This window comes from Stegastes partitus, unplaced genomic scaffold, assembly GCF_000690725.1.
Source record: "Stegastes partitus isolate 25-593 unplaced genomic scaffold, Stegastes_partitus-1.0.2 Scaffold152, whole genome shotgun sequence".
Taxonomy (NCBI): domain Eukaryota; kingdom Metazoa; phylum Chordata; class Actinopteri; family Pomacentridae; genus Stegastes; species Stegastes partitus.
In genome coordinates, this window is record NW_007577883.1 from 703,728 (window position 1) to 720,953 (window position 17,226).

The 17,226-nt window shown below is 39.5% G+C and overlaps 1 protein-coding gene across 1 annotated transcript in view; it reads left to right on the forward strand.

Annotated features, from left to right (window-relative positions):
- tsnare1 (T-SNARE Domain Containing 1) overlaps window positions 1-17,226 on the forward strand; it is a 157,052-nt gene that overhangs the window by 125,234 nt on the left and 14,592 nt on the right. Inside the window, exon 10 of the mRNA XM_008279294.1 lies at window positions 13,297-13,379. Coding sequence (XP_008277516.1) covers window positions 13,297-13,379 — 83 coding nt within the window. The remainder of the gene's footprint in view (window positions 1-13,296; window positions 13,380-17,226) is intronic.

Sequence of the window (17,226 nt, forward strand, 5' to 3'; positions counted from 1 at the left end):
TACTGGCAAATGTAGCATGAAAACTAAGAGAAAGTGTGAGAAGTCCGATTACTATTCTGTGCAAAAAGAGGCTTTTTAGCACTGAATCATGGCTAGACTGAACATTTCTAAGGAGGCAGTGCATAGTACTCTACAACCCTGTGGAAACTGGATCAGTTGTATCCAAAGCCGGATCAGGCAGACCAAAGGTGAGCACACCATCAGAAGATACATGCAGCTTTGTTCACTGAAAAATAGAAAAAAGCAAGAGGGTGCTGCTTTGGAGTTGGACACATACAGTAAATCAACAGCACCCTGGCTAACAGAGAAGTAGCGCCTGTTCTTCAGAGACATGCTCCAACCTCTGTCTTTGTGGAGAAGGATTTATACTGAAGCAGGAGGGTGAGCCCAAACACACCTGGATGCTTTGAAGAACTACGTGAAGACTAAAAAAGAACCAAGGAGTGCTGACTGTTGCCATAACATTAACCACACTGAACATTTATGGGGCACTTAAAGAGTGAGAAAACCAAACATTTCTGACATCATAAGAAGCTCTTTCAAATTGTACCGTGGAGCTGATGTTATCATTTGGAATGACACATTTTTTAATTAAATTCTAAAACAGCTAATAGAAGTATCTTTCAGTTTCAGTTTTAACAAAGACTCAGTAATTTCCTAAAACAGCTGGGCGCTGAAGTTTTTAACGAACACTGGCCAAATAGGAAGGAATCATGCGATTTGTGGTAACTACTTTCAGCTGTGAATCATTATTTCCAGGAGCATGACACACTCAAGTCAAACTACACTGTCTTTCTGGCAGGGAAGATCTTTGTTCAAGGTTCATTTGTTGGCTTTAATTTTAACCATCCTGGTACCATATTCCATTTCCTGGAACAATATTGAGATGTAGCTAAATGTTCCAGAAAAAAAAGAAAAATAACTGAATAGTGAGTTAAGAATGTTTTGTCTTCTTACTACTTCCACATTTAAGGATTACCTTTCATGCCCGAGGTTTCATGTTCATTTTGATAAAACATATTGTCAATAAAAAAGCTCTTTTCTTCAGGAGGAAGATACACTGCTCAAAAAAATAAAGGGAACACGAAAATATCACATTCTAGATCTCAATGAATGAAATATTCCAGTTGGAAAATCTTTATTCGTTACATAGTGGAATGCGTTGAGAACAAAATAACATAAAAATGATCAATGTAAATCAAAATTATCCCATAGAGGTCTGGATTTGGAATCATACTCAAAATAAACGTGGAAAATCACATCACAGGCTGATCCAACTTCAGTGGAAATTCCTCAAGTCAAGTCAAAATGAGGTTCAGTAGTGTGTGTGGCCTCCCTACAACGTCTGCACATGCTCCTGATGTTCTCCTGATGGATCTCCTCCTAGACTAGGATTAAAGCAAATTCAACTCCTGGACAGTCGGTGGAGCAACGTGGCGTTGGTGGATGGAACGAGACATGATGTCCCAGATGTGCTCAATTGGATTCAGGTCTGGGGAACAGACAGGCCAGTCCATAGCATCAATGCTGCTGACACACTTCAGCCACATGAGGCCTAGCATTGTCATGCATCAGAAGGAACCCAGGGCCCACTGCACCAGCATATGCTCTCACAATGGGTCTGAGGATCTCATCCCGGTACCTGATGGCAGTCAGAGTACGTCTGGCTAGCCCAGGGTTGGCTGTGCGGCCCTCCAAAGAAATGCCTCCCCACACCATTACTGACCCACCGCCAAACTGGTCATACTGGAGGATGTTGCAGGCAGCAGAATGTTCTCCACGGCGTCTCCAGACTCTGTCATGTCTGTCACATGTGCTCAGTGTGAACCTGCTCTCATCTGTGAAGAGCACAGGGCGCCAATGGCGAATCTGCCAATCTTGGTGTTCTCTGGCAAATGCCATTCGCCCTGCACAGTGTTGGGCTTCAAGCACAAGCCCTACTTGTGGACGTCGTGCCCTCATACCACCCTCATGGAGTCGCTTACTGACAGTTTGAGCAGAAACATGCATATTAGTGGCCTGCTGGAGGTCATTTTGCAGGGCTCTGGCAGTGCTCCACCTGTTCCTCCTGCACAAAGGAGGAGGTAGTGGTCCTGCTGCTGGGTTGTTGCCCTCCTACTGCCCCCTCCACATCTCCTGGTGCACTGGCCTGTCTCCTGGTATCTCCTTCATGCTCTGGACAAACATTCTTGCCACGGCTTGCATTGATGTGCCATCCTGGATGAGCTGCACTACCTGAGCAACTTCTGTGGGTTGTCGACACCGCCTCATGCTACCTCTAGGAGTGAGAGCACTGACAAAATGTAAAAGTGACCAAAACATCAGTCAGAAAGGACGAGAACAAAGACATGGTCTGTGGTCACCAGCTGCAGAACCACTCCTATAATTATGGGAGTTGTCTTGCTAATTGTCTCTCATTTCCACCTGTTGTCTGCTCCATTTGCACAAAAGCAGGTGAAACTGATTCACAATCAGTGTTGCTTCCTAACTGGACAGGTTGATTTCACAGAAGTGTGATTAACTTGGAGTTGTGTTGTTTAGGTGTTCCCTTTATTTTTTTGAGCAGTAAATTTACACTTATATTTACACAAGTGTCTTTTTTTGTTGTTGTTTGGTCTTTATGTGGACTAATGCATTTTGAGATGGTTTTAAATAAGAAAAATATAGAAAACTACAATTGATATTTAGAGATACACATCGAGAATTTCATAATTACAAATAGCACTTCAAAGTCCCCAAATTCCAACGGTGTGTTCAAATGTAGGTAAAAGATTTGTCCATGATGTCATGGTTTTTGATATTGTTTTGTTTTTGTTTGTTTTTTGTCTGTCGTATCAGATAAGCAAAGTCTTTTAGCATCACTTGCATGTTCTCTGTAATTCTGCACTTTAAAAAAATAAAAATGTTACATTGCCCTCAACACATTTTAAAACAGAGCTGTGGTGACCTTGAAATAATTCTCCGATTTCACAGGTTACTAAAACAACAGTGTTTGCCTTCTAATAACTAGCATTTTACAATAGCACAGCTAATTATCATGCCAGTTTTGACAAGATGTGTTTATATATCAAACTAACCATGTTAAAGTCACTAGACTCATATTATGTTATTAAAGTGTTTTTAAGTTATATAAGAAAGGCCTCACAGGATTACTCAGAGCCCTGTATGTCAGCAGTAAAGAGAATTACCGGCAAAATGTAGGTTACAAAGCATTAAGTATGGAGACAGCAGTAAAGGAGAAGGTTCAAGTAAATACTGTAGATTAATAGCTCAGTTACAAATGCTTTATGCACATTCCAGCTTTATGGTGCACAACTGTTTAGTGTGACTACTATGTACAGATGTGTGTGTGTGTGTGTGTGTGTGTGTGTGTGTGCGTGCATGTGTGTGTGAGATGAGGTTTTCTAGACTGAATGGGGAGCAATAACTTGTGCTAATTGCTGCCTTTTTGTAACAGAGTGTCCTTTTGTCTGCTGCCTTCAATCAGGCTAATGTAGATGCCCTTTAAATACCCTTTAGAGTCAGGCTGACTCAGACGAGCTTACCCCGGTTCTACACGAACAGAGCACCTGTTTTCTTTTTCATTTTTTACCCTTTTACTCAAATGCACTAGTCCTAATTAGAATGGCTAACGTTTAGGGCAATGAATGATGTACATCATGTACAACTGGCATTGTTGTTTTTCAAGAAGGTTTGAGAGTTTTGCTTTTATGTTGTCATATTATTATCTGTGACCTGTATTTTACAGAGAACAAGTAGTTCAGAGACTTTTAGAAGTCTTCATCCTAAGTGGACCTGTTTTACACTTGCAGTCAGGTCCATAAATATTTGGACATTCGCTCAGTTTTCAGCATTTTGGCTCTGTACAGCACCACAATGAATTTGAAATGAAACAATTAAGATGTGCTTTAAGTGCAGACTTTTAGGTTTAATTTGAGGGTATTTGCATCCAAATCAGGTGAATGGTGTGGGAATTACAGCACATTTTTATGTGCCCTCCGCCTTTTTAGGGGCCCAAAAATAACTGGACAGTTGGCTGCTCAGCTGTTCCATGGCCAGGTGTGTGTTATTCCCTCATTGTTTCATTCACAAGGAGCAGATAAAAAGATTTCATTTGTAGTGTGGTGTTTGCATTTGGAATTGCATTTGTGAAGCAAGCCATCATTAGGCTGAAAAATGTAAAAAAAATAAAAAATAAAAAAAAAAACATCAGAGAGACAGCAAAAACATTAGGTGTGGCCAAATTAACTGTTTGGGACATTCCTAAAATGAAAAAAAAAAAAAAAAAAAACGCACTGGTGAGCTCAGCAACGTCAAAAGACCAAAACAAGTGTGATGGATTACAGAAGAATCCTTATCCTGGTTAAGAAAAACCCCTTCACAACAGTTGGCCAGATCAATAACACTCTCCAAGAAGGAAGTGTATCTGTGTCAAAGTCAACAATTAAGAGAAGACTTCACCAGAGTGAATACAGAGGGTTCACCACAAAGTGTAAACCATTGGTGAGCCTCAAAAACAGGACAGCCAGATTAGGGTTTACCAAAAACCATCTACAAGAGCCTGTTCAGCTCTGGAACAACATCCTATGGACAGATGGGACAAAGACCAACTCGTACCAGGATGATGGGAAGAGAAGAGTATGGAGAAGGGAAGGAACCGCTCAAGATCCAAAGCATAGCACCTTATCAGTGAAGCATGGTGGTGGTTGTGTAATGGGTGGCATGTATGGCTGCCAATGGAACTGGTTCTCTTATATTTATTGATAATGTAACTGCTGACAAAAGCAGCAGGATGATTTCTGAAGTGTTTCGGGCAACATTATCTACTAATTTTCAGCCAATTGTTCCAGAACTCACTGGATGGTGCTTCCCAGTGCAGTTGGACAATGACCCGACACAGTCTGCAAAAGCAACTAGAGTTTTTTTAAGGCAGAGAGGTGGAATGTTCTGCAATGGCCAAGTTAATCACCTGACCTGAATCCAAATGAGCATGCATTTCACTTGCTGAAGATAAAACTGAAGGGAAATTCCCCAAGAACAAGCAGGAACTGAAGATAGCAGCAGTAGAGGCCTGGCAGAGCATCACCAGGGACGAAACCCAGCGTCCGGTGATGTCTGTGGGTTCCAGACTTCAGGCTGTCATTGACTGCAAAGGATTTACAACCAAATATTAAAAGTGACAATTTGATTTATGAGTGTTGGTTTGTCCAGTTACTTTTGGTCCCTTTAAAAGTTGGAGAGCACACATAAAATGTGTTTTAATTCCTACACCATTCACCTGATTTGTAAATACCCTCAAGTTAGAGCTGAAAGTCTGTACATCTTGATTGTTTCATTTCAAATCCATTGTGGTGGTGTACAGAGCTGAAATGCTGAACATTATGTCAATGTCAAGTATTTTCAGACCTCACTGTATAGCCACAATTAAACACAAAATTATATAACAATGCTAAACTTTGATTGACTTTTAAAATGGTTTTTAACAGTAGATTTCTTTTGGAGGAAAATGACATGAACAACTGAAAAAAGGTGACCATATATTGTGTTGGAGATGCTAATGATAAATTGATCCAAAATCTTTAAGTCCAAAATTATTCAAGTGTAATTGTGACACATTGTTGAGAAAATGCAGCTTCTTACTATGCTATATAGTTTTACTGGGTTCCACACAGTGAAAAAGATCAGAGCATGGAATGGTGCCTTAAGTAACTTTTGCACTGGCAAGAATCTCAGCGTGAGAAGCACCACAAAGGCCATTTTATTGAATTTGAACAATTTTGGTACAAACATCTCAAGACAGACACTCCAGCAGATACTGCACAAGGCTGGTCTCCATGGACGCCGACCAAGGAGGACTTCATTTCTCCAGGATGTGCACGAATAGCTTGCCTTGACCTGGCAAAAGCTCACCTGGACAAAAAGAAAAGCTTTTGGTCATCATATGGTTTTATGGGGCAAAACTGGAGTTGTTTTGATATGGGGACATGACTTTTATTTGATAAAAAGAAGGAGAAGCATCAATACCAGGAACACTATGCCCATAGTCAAACATCTCAACAGGAATGTATTGCTTTGGGGTGTTTTTCAGTCAATGGGCCAGGTAACCTTGTCAAAGTAAATTACATCATGGAGAAAGAGGACTTTAGGTCTGAAAGGAGTCTGAAAAAAAATGTTTGGCAGTCTGAAGAAAAACTTGGCCTTGGGCAGCATCAGACCTTTCAAACAAGACATTGATCTAAAACATATAGCCAAAGTGATCAAGAAACAGTTACAAGATCAACATTTTTGAGTGACCCAGGCAGAGTCCAGACCTGAATCCCATTGCGAATGGGATTCAGGAATGGGATATGGAACTGAAGATCAGCATGATGGCAGGAAGCCGTCTGAAGTCACCTGGGGTTCATTGTTACAGAGGAGTAGCCTAAAATCCCAGTGGAGACATTCAAAAAGTTTGTTAGCAGTTATAAGAATTGTGTGATTGCTGAATATATTAACATCTCTAACTCTCTAAATGCCTTACCATCTTTAATAATAATAATAATTTTGGGCCCTACTGTATATTAGGAATTTCCCCACGTTTGACTGATGGAGGAAGTGAAGTGAGAAATGTGGCAGAGTGCATAATATACATACCTTCCATCACATTTAGTTTTTTCCTCTATTTGTGAATTCTGCAACATCTTTTGTTTGTTCAGCGTAATCAGACATGCATGCACTGCTTCGAGTTTTTCAGCCATTTTGTCATTAGTATGCAAAAGACTGTTGATACGGTGTTTTGGACATGGCAGGTAGAGGAACACAATGTGCTTCCACCCAAATGTGTGAATGGAGAGATAAAAGAAGACTCTGAAAGACTGCAGAGTTCACTGGCATTATACCACAGCAGAGGTCCAATCTGATCATTACAGAACCAGGCAATAATGGACCTCTTCCCATTAAAAAGAGATGCACTGAAATTGCCTTTGGCCTTTTTTGAACAAGGGTTTCTTGGTGTAGTAGCACATATGTATAATATGTAATTGTGCAGTGGAGGCGTTTGTAGAAAAAGCAGCAGGTAATACAAGGAGATGAATGGGCTGAAGAAGAAAGGATTAGTGCTTTTATGGCCCATTCGTGCTGGCTAAGGACACACTATATTAAAGCTTGTGAGTCACGATACACAATCAACAAGGTTGCTTCAGCAAGCTGACACAAACCCTGGCACACAACACAAAAGAGGTGTTAAAAACATATTCATTTGTACAAAACAAAAGACATTCCTTTGGATGTGTGCACTCACTTTGTTTTCTGTGTGATTACTCTGGTACTGAACATGTTGCGAATTTGTTCCTACTGGATATTATGATGTGTTACAGATCTGCATTTCGCTTTTCTAAAGTAAGTCTGAAATGTTTGAAAGAACTGAACCAGAAGGAGGCGCTAGAAATCTCAGAGTCCTTACATGCTTTTCTTCCCATTAAGGCTTGAATGAATTCTAACCACACAAATGAATCAACCTATGATTGCAAATGTAAATGCTTCATTTAAAATCCAGTTGTTGTTGTGGATATGACACAGCAACTCAGCTTTGCTGTAACTGACTTTATAGAAAATATCCTGAGCGACTACTATTTACTCTTTCTATTATGAATTTTTAATCATGAAAATGTAATATTTGTGAAACATCTCACAGAACCTAAAATGTTTTATTTTTTTGTGACATTATCACAGTTAAAGTCTACAATAGCAAGGAACATGTGCAGTGGTTCATACAAAGCTGAAGCAAACTCAGGTGCTAAAAAAACCTTTTTTTTTTCGTGCCTAACATTACAACCTCCAACATTTCTTCCCTCCTTGATTGACAGTGTAAATGGTGGCTTTCATACAAACTTAGCAGCATGTCCTTCTAAATAAAAATGACTAGAATTGAAACAAAAATGTAATAACTTTGGCATGAATTTCATTGAAAATCTGGGATTTCTATTTTCTCACACAAAGCAATATTTATAATATCTGTTTATTGTTAAGATATACACAGAAAAAAAGGGCAACATTGAAACATCAACTGAACTCAACAACCTGTTTTACCTTGAACAAGTCCTTTCACAAATTCATGGTCAGATGAACCTGTTAAGGAGGACGGCAAAAACGTCCTGTTGAGTACCACGTCATGGTCATCTGAGAAAATGCCGCAGTAGGCAGGTGTATCACTGGAGCTCAGGACCCCGCTAAAGGCAGAGCCACAACACTGGCTAATACTGCTGGACCTACTTTAGTTAATATTGTCATTAAGTAACTCAGGTTTTCTGAAATTAATGAAATGATCAAAAATCAATAGGCATCCAGTGAATCTGGAATCATAATGGTCTGCCATCCCTGACAAACAACAGTTGTTGATGTAGCCTTGCACAAATTTAGAAAACAACAGATTTGATTCATGTACATGTGCTTTACTATCTTTAAAAAGTGGATTTACCTCTATAAAGCACAATATTGCACAGACATGGCAAAGAACATGCTCTGACAAGTGAGACCGAGAAAAGTGAATGAATCAGTGAGTCCATTAATCAACCTTACTTCTTTGGCTGGTGAGTCGAAACATGTATTCCCCTGCCTTCTCCAACTCACCAAAAGCAGGAAGCACATTTAGTCAATCAGCACAATTCATTCACCCAACCTCCTCCCCTCGTTAAGTTCAAAAGTTAATTCTCTACAAGCTCAAGTGGTGCAGTAATTATCAGAGGCCATCACAGCTTTAAACACAAGTCCTTACCCACATCTCTGAACTGGCTGTAGCCTTTTCATTCTCACCACAGCAAAACAAATCAATAGCACTCTCACTGTTATCGGGCAGCTGTAAATATATGTGGGTAATTATGCGGTGGTACCAAATATTTTGAACTCTCCACATCATTAAACATGTTCTGTCTCATCCCATTACCTTCTTTGTATTGACAACCTAGAAAGAGGAGGTCCTGCTGTTTTAGTGGTGTAAACTGTTAAACTGGTAATTCTTGGTAACACGGAGGGCTGGTGGGCCGTCATATAAAGTGCTGTCAAGCCTGTGCTGCAGAGTGGCAATATGAGCAAAAGTCACGGCTTTAGTCATGCCCAGGATGATTCAACAAAAGTGTCTTTAATGTTCATGTCATGTGTTATTGCCAATAATGAGAAAGTGAAGTAGCAAATTTGTGTTAATGTGCCTGGTATTTTAGCCGATGTTCCTCTTCAGTTAATTCCTGGGTGCATGTATCAAGTGCCACCACTGGGATTTGGAGGGCAAGAGCTTTTGAATGGTAAAAGTCTGAACCATCTGTTAATTAATTGTAAGAGGAGCAGTAACACTCAAAATGTGATACCTGACCATGACCTTTGTATTATTGTCTGATTGCTCGTTAAGCAATTTAGTAATTTTTAGATTTTACCTGACAATAAGATGAGATTGTCAGGTGCAGGTCGGCAATATCACAGAATTTGGTTCTGATCCAATACTCATTAATACCAGGCCAGGTTCAGCGGATACTTATGGTTAAAAGCAGCAAATGGATGACTGTAAGGCAGCAACATGAAAGTGCAACATAAGCATCATGAAATTCAATTCAATTCAATTTTATTTTATTTTTATAGCGCAGTTTGCAACATATGTCATCATATACCCCTTTTCTACCAAACCGGTTCCAGTGCTAGTTCCGTGCTAGTGCAGCACCAGTTCCTTGTGTTTCCACGGCCTAAGCCCAGGCTACAGGCTCTCAAAACTGGTGCTTTGCAAGCACCAACTCTTTGCTGGGCCAGAGCTAAGCACTGAGTGTGTCAGGGGCTGGGGGCTGAGACCGATGAATGGGACACACAAGCAGTGATTTGTGTCATTTTTCACCAGGACGTCTCTGGTCCAATCACAGAGGTATTGGAATGACTCCCAGGACAAACAGAAGTTTTGCACAAACTGTTAGGTGCTGAAATCTGGTACAACGGTGTCCCACCAGTTGCACCACAGTGGTGGAAAACAGCACTTTTCTAACTTCAGTGTACTGTGATATTTACACTCAGAAATGCGGTGTTCTCATGAAAAACATAGCGCACCTCTGTGCGCTGTTTATTCCACTCATAGAAAAGACCGCATGAGAAAAAAATCACTCGGTTTCATCTTGGACAAATCTGAAATCAGAACGCCCTAGTTTACTCTTTTTAAAGTCATCTTTGGTTGCACACCTGCCTGAGCACAGCATCCACCAACAGCAGCTACTGCAGCCTGCAATGTGGCGCGGTCGGGGAACATCATAAATCGTAGCGTCTATTGATAACAAAATGCTCAGCAAGTCAAATGTTTTGCCTGTGACAAGGTGAGACGTGCAAACAAATGAGAAAGTTGGTCACACCGGTAAAAAAAGTTTCTCTGGAGTCCTGTGTGGACTTCCGTGTGGTGCGAGTGTTGTTCAGTAAATGGTTACGTATGCAGAGACATATGGCGTGGCTCCAACTTGACTCCTCACTGATGGAAAAGCAACCGGTTCTTAGGAGGTGCCAGACTGGAACCAACTAAGCACTGGCCCTAGAACCAGCACGGAACTAGCACCTGGTTCTTCTTGGTGGAAAAGGGGTAACATAGCTCTTAACATGGTAAGGTATAGACCTTATAAATTTAAACAGATAACCCAACAATCCAAAGTAGCCTTTGGACTCCCTCTGATTAAGACTTCTGAAATATTTGAGTTACCTTTAAACAATGCCAGGCTGCAGAGGTAAAACAAACAAACAGAAAGCTTGTCAAAAGCGTATTTTACCTTAACTACTCTACTGAATGCCAGGATGATGCAGAGATAGACTTACCTGTCTCTACAATCACAATCCAGTGTTGACTGAAACACGATAACAGCTGTGTAATAGAGATATAAAATGAGCATATTTCTGAAATGATGAAAACTAAAACTGTTACTTGGTGTTCCACTCCCACTTTCCACATGAGCTGACTCCTTATTTTCTTTTCTAGTCCCATTCTTTACTTTCTACATACTTTTTTTTGACGATTTCATCCAGTGTTTCTGTCTCCTCTCTGAAAATAGAAAAACCTCAATAATTAAAAATATAACACCCAACAGTAACTTGCATAGTGGTAATTAAAGGAGCTGTGGAGCTGGAGAGTTGTTTTAAGCAACTTAAACTATAAAGTTTAAGACTAAGAGGCCATGTTTCTTTCCACTGAATCCAGATTCATGCCCTGTCTAATGAAAGCAGCACCTACAGTACTATCAGACTACGTGTGACCTTGCTGCACAAGTGGGTGGTTGGTTGATAGTTGTTGCATGTCACCAGGATACAACTGTGCTGACATGAGGATGCAATATGTACATAGGGTAGTAGACAAGGAACACTACAATTTGTAAAAGAAAAAGAAAATTCAGCTTTAGGACTCTAACGACTGCACAGTGTCCATACATGGGGCTTTGGAAATCCTATTTCAGAATTTAACAAATGGATAAAAAGCACTGACATGAAACAGCTGCACTCAGAAGAGTGCCCAGAGTGTGATCTAATATGTGATGGGTCTTCTGATCCTCAAACAATTCTGTGTATGGGTAATATTGATACTTAGAAGATCAATCAATCAATCAATCAATCAATCAGTCAATCAGTCAATCAGTCAATCATATTTTATTTCTATAGCACTTTACATAAAAAACGCAACACAAAGTGGTTTACATATAATAGAAATAAAAATGCACTAAAACAGTACAACCAACCCACACCCCATCCCCACAGTCAAGTTATCACTAAAGGACTGAGATTTTTTTTAAAAATCGAGATAAATAGATAGACAAATAGATAAATAGATAGATAAATAAATAAATAAATAAATAAATAAATAAATAAATAAAATCTATTTAATTGAAACAGAGATAGATATAGAAATAAATACATTAAAATAAATAAGAAAATAATAAAAATAAAATAATAAAATGTGTAAATAGGTAAATAAATAGACAAGTAAAAGATAAAATTAGTTACAAGAAGAGTAATAAATAAAAGCTATCAAATCAAAAGCCTGACTAAAAAGGTAGGTGTTGAGTTTGCCTTTAACATAACAGGGTTGCATTTAGTTAAATATGAAGTATTATTGACAAACAAGGCCTGTCAAGCATTCGGCAAGTTCAGCGCTACCTACATGATTCAGCCCTCCAAACTATTTACTGGGAACTGACCTAGCCACCAAACAGAGACAGGGATCAGATGACAAGGTGGCTTGCCATTTCTGTAAACCAAAGAAAATGCATTTAGGCTAAACACTTCTTAAAGAGACAGGTGACGGGATAGATAACAGTCTCATGTCTGTGAAAACTGACTCAAAGTCAAGACATGGTTAGCTTAGCTTACCATGAAGTCTGGAACCAGAGGAAACAGGTAACCTGACTTTGCCAAAGTTCAAACATGTGCTTCTTGCAGTGAGGAACAGAGACCATTGACATAACTGTACTTGTTAATTCACCAGTGATTAATTAACTTACATTCCAGGTACCAAACAAACTTAAACACATCAGAACACATGATGGTTACTGTATACATACAGTTCAACAGTGAGTATGTGTTGATGAAAACCAGATTGCTACTGGCCTCTGGTTCAGGTGCCCCGTCAATCACGTCCTCATGACTCCAGTGCAGTTATAGTGAATGGAAATGTAATTCAGAAAATGTTTTAAATGTATCAACATTTATTTTTAGGAGACAGGGTTGCACAGGAGACAAATTAATGTAAATGGCTTACTGCTGCTGATTGTACTGTTAGTGCTATTTCACTATAGTCCAGTCCAGTCAACTGTGTTGCAGAGAAAAGCCTTAAGAAAAGTCACTTTGCATGTCATCCCGGACACTCTGTTGCTGAGTTTCATCGAGCTGAGAGTTAAGAAAAGTGATGTCCCTGTACAGTTTGTCAGGTAGCATGAGTAGGATCTGTAAGACAGCATACATTTCAGGGAAAATGTCACTGGTGCTTCATATTATGTCCAGTATGCTGCTTGTCAAGCTGGCTTTGAGGTGCAGTAAAACACAACTTCCCATGTCTTAATGAAATGTATATTTAGGTGATCTCCTCATGGATTCCATATATAAATATATATATAGTCAGCTCTCCTTGAGATAGTGAAATGACTATATATATTATATTACAATAAAATCAGCAAAATCACATCCTGCCTTGTCTTTTTTTTAAGTGGTGTTATACAGATTAGTCGCTAATAAGTTAGTACATTAATGTCCATACCACCTGTCCACATCATTGCATACTGTTGTACTGAAAGAGACCCAATCTGCTCTTTATTTCCTCAGATAGTATTGAAGATTATATCCAGACCGCATCGTCTAACGTGGAATCAGCCAATCAGGAGCTTGCAAAGGCTAACCAGTACCAGGTAACCGGTGAACCTCCTGCACTGCAATGTGCTTCTCTCTTTGCATTCGCTTTGTTCTGTTTTAATATTGTGTACTCCAGTAAGCCATTGCATTGTAATGCACTCACAAGAAGCTTAGCTTGATCAGCCATGCAAACAGGGACTTTGCTAACTAGATTACACAGCTTTATCATGTCCCCCACCAGCATAATAACAGAGATGATGTAATTTCATGTCATACTTTACTAGCTTTTGCCTTCAGTTTAATTAATTGTATTTAGAGACAGGAAACATAAAATGCTTGCCTAGAGTCTTATAAAAACACACACACACAAACACACACACACACACAAAACAAGCAAACAAAAAACCCAAAAAACTCATAAGTCCGGTTTCATGAACATGTTATTTCTACTAAGATAATGGCTATAAATTTGCAATTTTGTAATGCAAGCGTATTGACTTAGTGAGGAAAATGCATTAATGGGCAACAACTGCACCCAGAAATGAAATATAAATAGCTTTTTTTCACCCTCTGTGGTTTTCGGGGTGGCCAGAATTTCCACTTCACAGCACATATTGGACAAACATTTTATGAGATGCCCAAGGTTCTGCTTTCTTTTCAAGGAAATGTGTGTGTATTCTGCCATTCTGTTGGGGACTATCTCAGTAGGCCAGAGCTCTGTGTGGCTCTGCACTGTGTAGGCCCCTGGCTATGGTAAATAATGTGTTGACTTAAGCGTCACTGGGTTAATAAAAGATATACATTTTTTACATGGCTTATATATCTTCAGAGCTGCATCCAAACTTTCTGAGCTTTTTGACAGCCATAGTGAATACATTTATGTGATTTTTGACATTTATACTGTTGGTGATATGTGATGTGTCTGTTTAACTGTCAGTAAAAGTTAGTTACCCACCTGGACACTGTTCAGTCTTTAGTCTGGTACCATAATTATATATACATCTATACTGACCAGTGAGCTCAACATTCACGTTCTTGTATTTACATAGATTTTTTTCTGAGTCCGGCGTGACTGCAGTGCTTTCTGTCTGCCCAGCCCCCCCGCTTCTTCTCTACTCACAAGCGAACAAATGAACGAATGGCAACAGCTTCCCCATTAATTGTCATTTCATTATCTCAAGGAGAGCTGAGCCGTGACCAAGCTCACACTGAGCAATTTAGCTCTCCGCCAATCCAGACAGCCGCTGTCTTTGCAGAGGCAGAGCAGCTGAATGGAGGAAAAACAACAAAGGAGAGGACAGGCAGGCACAAAGTTAGAACGACATAGTTCCAGATTCTGTACTGTGCCATAATGACTGTCATTTATGAGGAACACTGGCAGACATTACAGCTGTCACGTAGAGTTTGTGTGTGTATCAAAGAACTGTTAAGAACAGCAGCAATGTGCAATGTGTACATTAAATGCATACATATATCTTGTCTTTCATCACTCAGTATCACTGTATGTGGCTGGGGCTGCAAGGTGGATCAATGGTTAGCATCGTTGCCTCGCAGCTAGGAGGTTGCCGGTTCGTGTCCCGCTGAGGACACCCGGGATCTTTCTGTGTGGAGTCTCCATGTTCTCCCTGTGCAGCGTGGGTACTCTCTGGGTTTTCTGGCTTCATCCCACAGTCCAAAAACATGCTGAGATTAATTGGTAATTGTAAATTGTCCGTAGGTGTGAATGTGAGTGTGCTTGATTGTCTGTCTCTAAGTGCAACCCTGTGATAGACTGGTGACCTGTCCAGGGTGTCCCCTGCCTTCACCCTAAGTCAGCTGGGATAGGCTCCAGCCCTCCATGACCCTAATGAGGGTTAGGGTTAGCGGTGTATAGATAATGGATGGATGGATGTGGCTGTAGTACATAGAATGATACATGAACTGATAAAATTGTCTCGAAGCCTAAAAATACAGTATATGCTTATTGCAAGTAACAGTTCATGATAGTGAGATATGCTCAGCTGATAGATTAACTGTGGTCACTGCTCACATACCAAGTGACACTTCAACTGCTTGTAGTCCACAGAGTCACACTGTGTCTGTGCTTCTCTTTATCTGACAGTTTGTCCACTTATAGTGTTTTGACATTGATTGACATGTCATCAACTTTGAATTGATTTCACTTATACCAACACAAACTGCTTTCGTTGCTGTATGTATACTGAAAATTCAACTAATGTCAGCTCATGCTTCAACTGACAGCTATTTTTGGGGCTTTAACTGAAAGATCATGTGCCTTCATCATCTTTGCTTTATGTGAAACCAGGTTTCAACTGCAGCCATGAAAAAAGTTTCAACACATTTTCTATGATGAAAAAAAAAAGAAAAAAAAACAAAAAAACAATCATGTCTTGTTTATTTTATAGTTTTATGGTAGGTCCTTTAAAAAAAAATACAACATCTTCTGGGTCAAAAATATATATACAGCAACCTGAATAATCAGTTTTGGTCGAAAGGTGTGGCAACAAGTAAGTGATCATAAGTGATTATGATTAGCTCCTCTCGGTCAATTGAAAAAGGGTACATTTGATAGACTCAGCCACCAATGCTACAGTGGAAAAGTCAGAGGGAAAAGCAAATCATTTACTTGAACATATCAGGTTTGATATTTGAAAACATTTAAAAGTTATCCCAAAATCATTTGTGCAGAGAATTGTTTGCAAGTATGAAGTGCATGACACAGATGTGTCACTAACTGATCACAAGGACAAAGAAAAGGCCTTCTGGAGGAAAGTTCTGTGGTCATGTATAATAAAAATGTAGTTATTTGGCCACAATGACCAGAAATATGTTTGGAGGAACAACATATTAACCATCAAGCATGGTGGTAGTAGTATTATGCTCTGGGGCTGCTTTGGTGCCAGAGGAACTGGTGCTTTACACAACTTAAATGGAATAATGAAAAAGGAGGATTATCACCACATTCTTCAGGAAAACTAAAATCATCAGCCAGAAAGTTGGGTGTTGGATGCAGCAAGGTGTTCCAAGACAAGGATCCCAAACACACATCAAAAAATTTAAAGAAATGACTAAATTGCGCTAGAATTAAGGTTAAGTCCTGACTTAAACCCATCAAGAACTTGTGAACCAATGAAGAAACAAGCCTGCTTCACAAAGCCAACAAATTTAGTTCAACTGTACCGATTCTGCCAAGAGGACTGATCAAAGATGCAACCAGGAGTTAGCCAGTAGCTTGTGGGCCTAGAATAAATCTATAAAGAACAAAAATGCACGACTGGTTTTTTTTTGACAAATAGGCATGTGTTTCAATGATTCCATCATAGAAAAAATCAGGGTTTAAAATCACTGAAAACTCAAGACTGCCATGATATGCATGGTCTTTACATGTGTATTGAAGCTTATTTTCATGATTGTACTTTCGCTGCACACATGTTAACTGACACTGAACTAACCGATTTTTTGTATTTGGCAGACTTGTTTTTTGGGGGTTTTTTTCTTTCTTTTTTTCAGTACCTTCATAGTATAGTGACACTTTACTGCTTAACATACACACACTTTAACTGTCTTCAGTGCTTCCCATTTCTACTGTCATTTCAGCATCCTATCAGATGAAACTATTGTATAGGTAGTGTGAATGCAGCACTATTCTTTAACTGACAGTTACAATCTATTTTTAGGGAATACACTTAATACATATGACACTTCCTGTATTCTTGTAATGCTTCTTTGCATTAATTCACAAGGAAAGAATAACCATTTTCAAACAACCCATTTAGGGAGGTCACATACCCCAGATTTGGTCTGGTGTTTTGGTTTTCACCATGAAACTTTCAATTAAATTCTAAAGGTTTAAAACATGATCACATGGCCGTCAAAGTTAACTTCAATTTACTCTCAATGTTG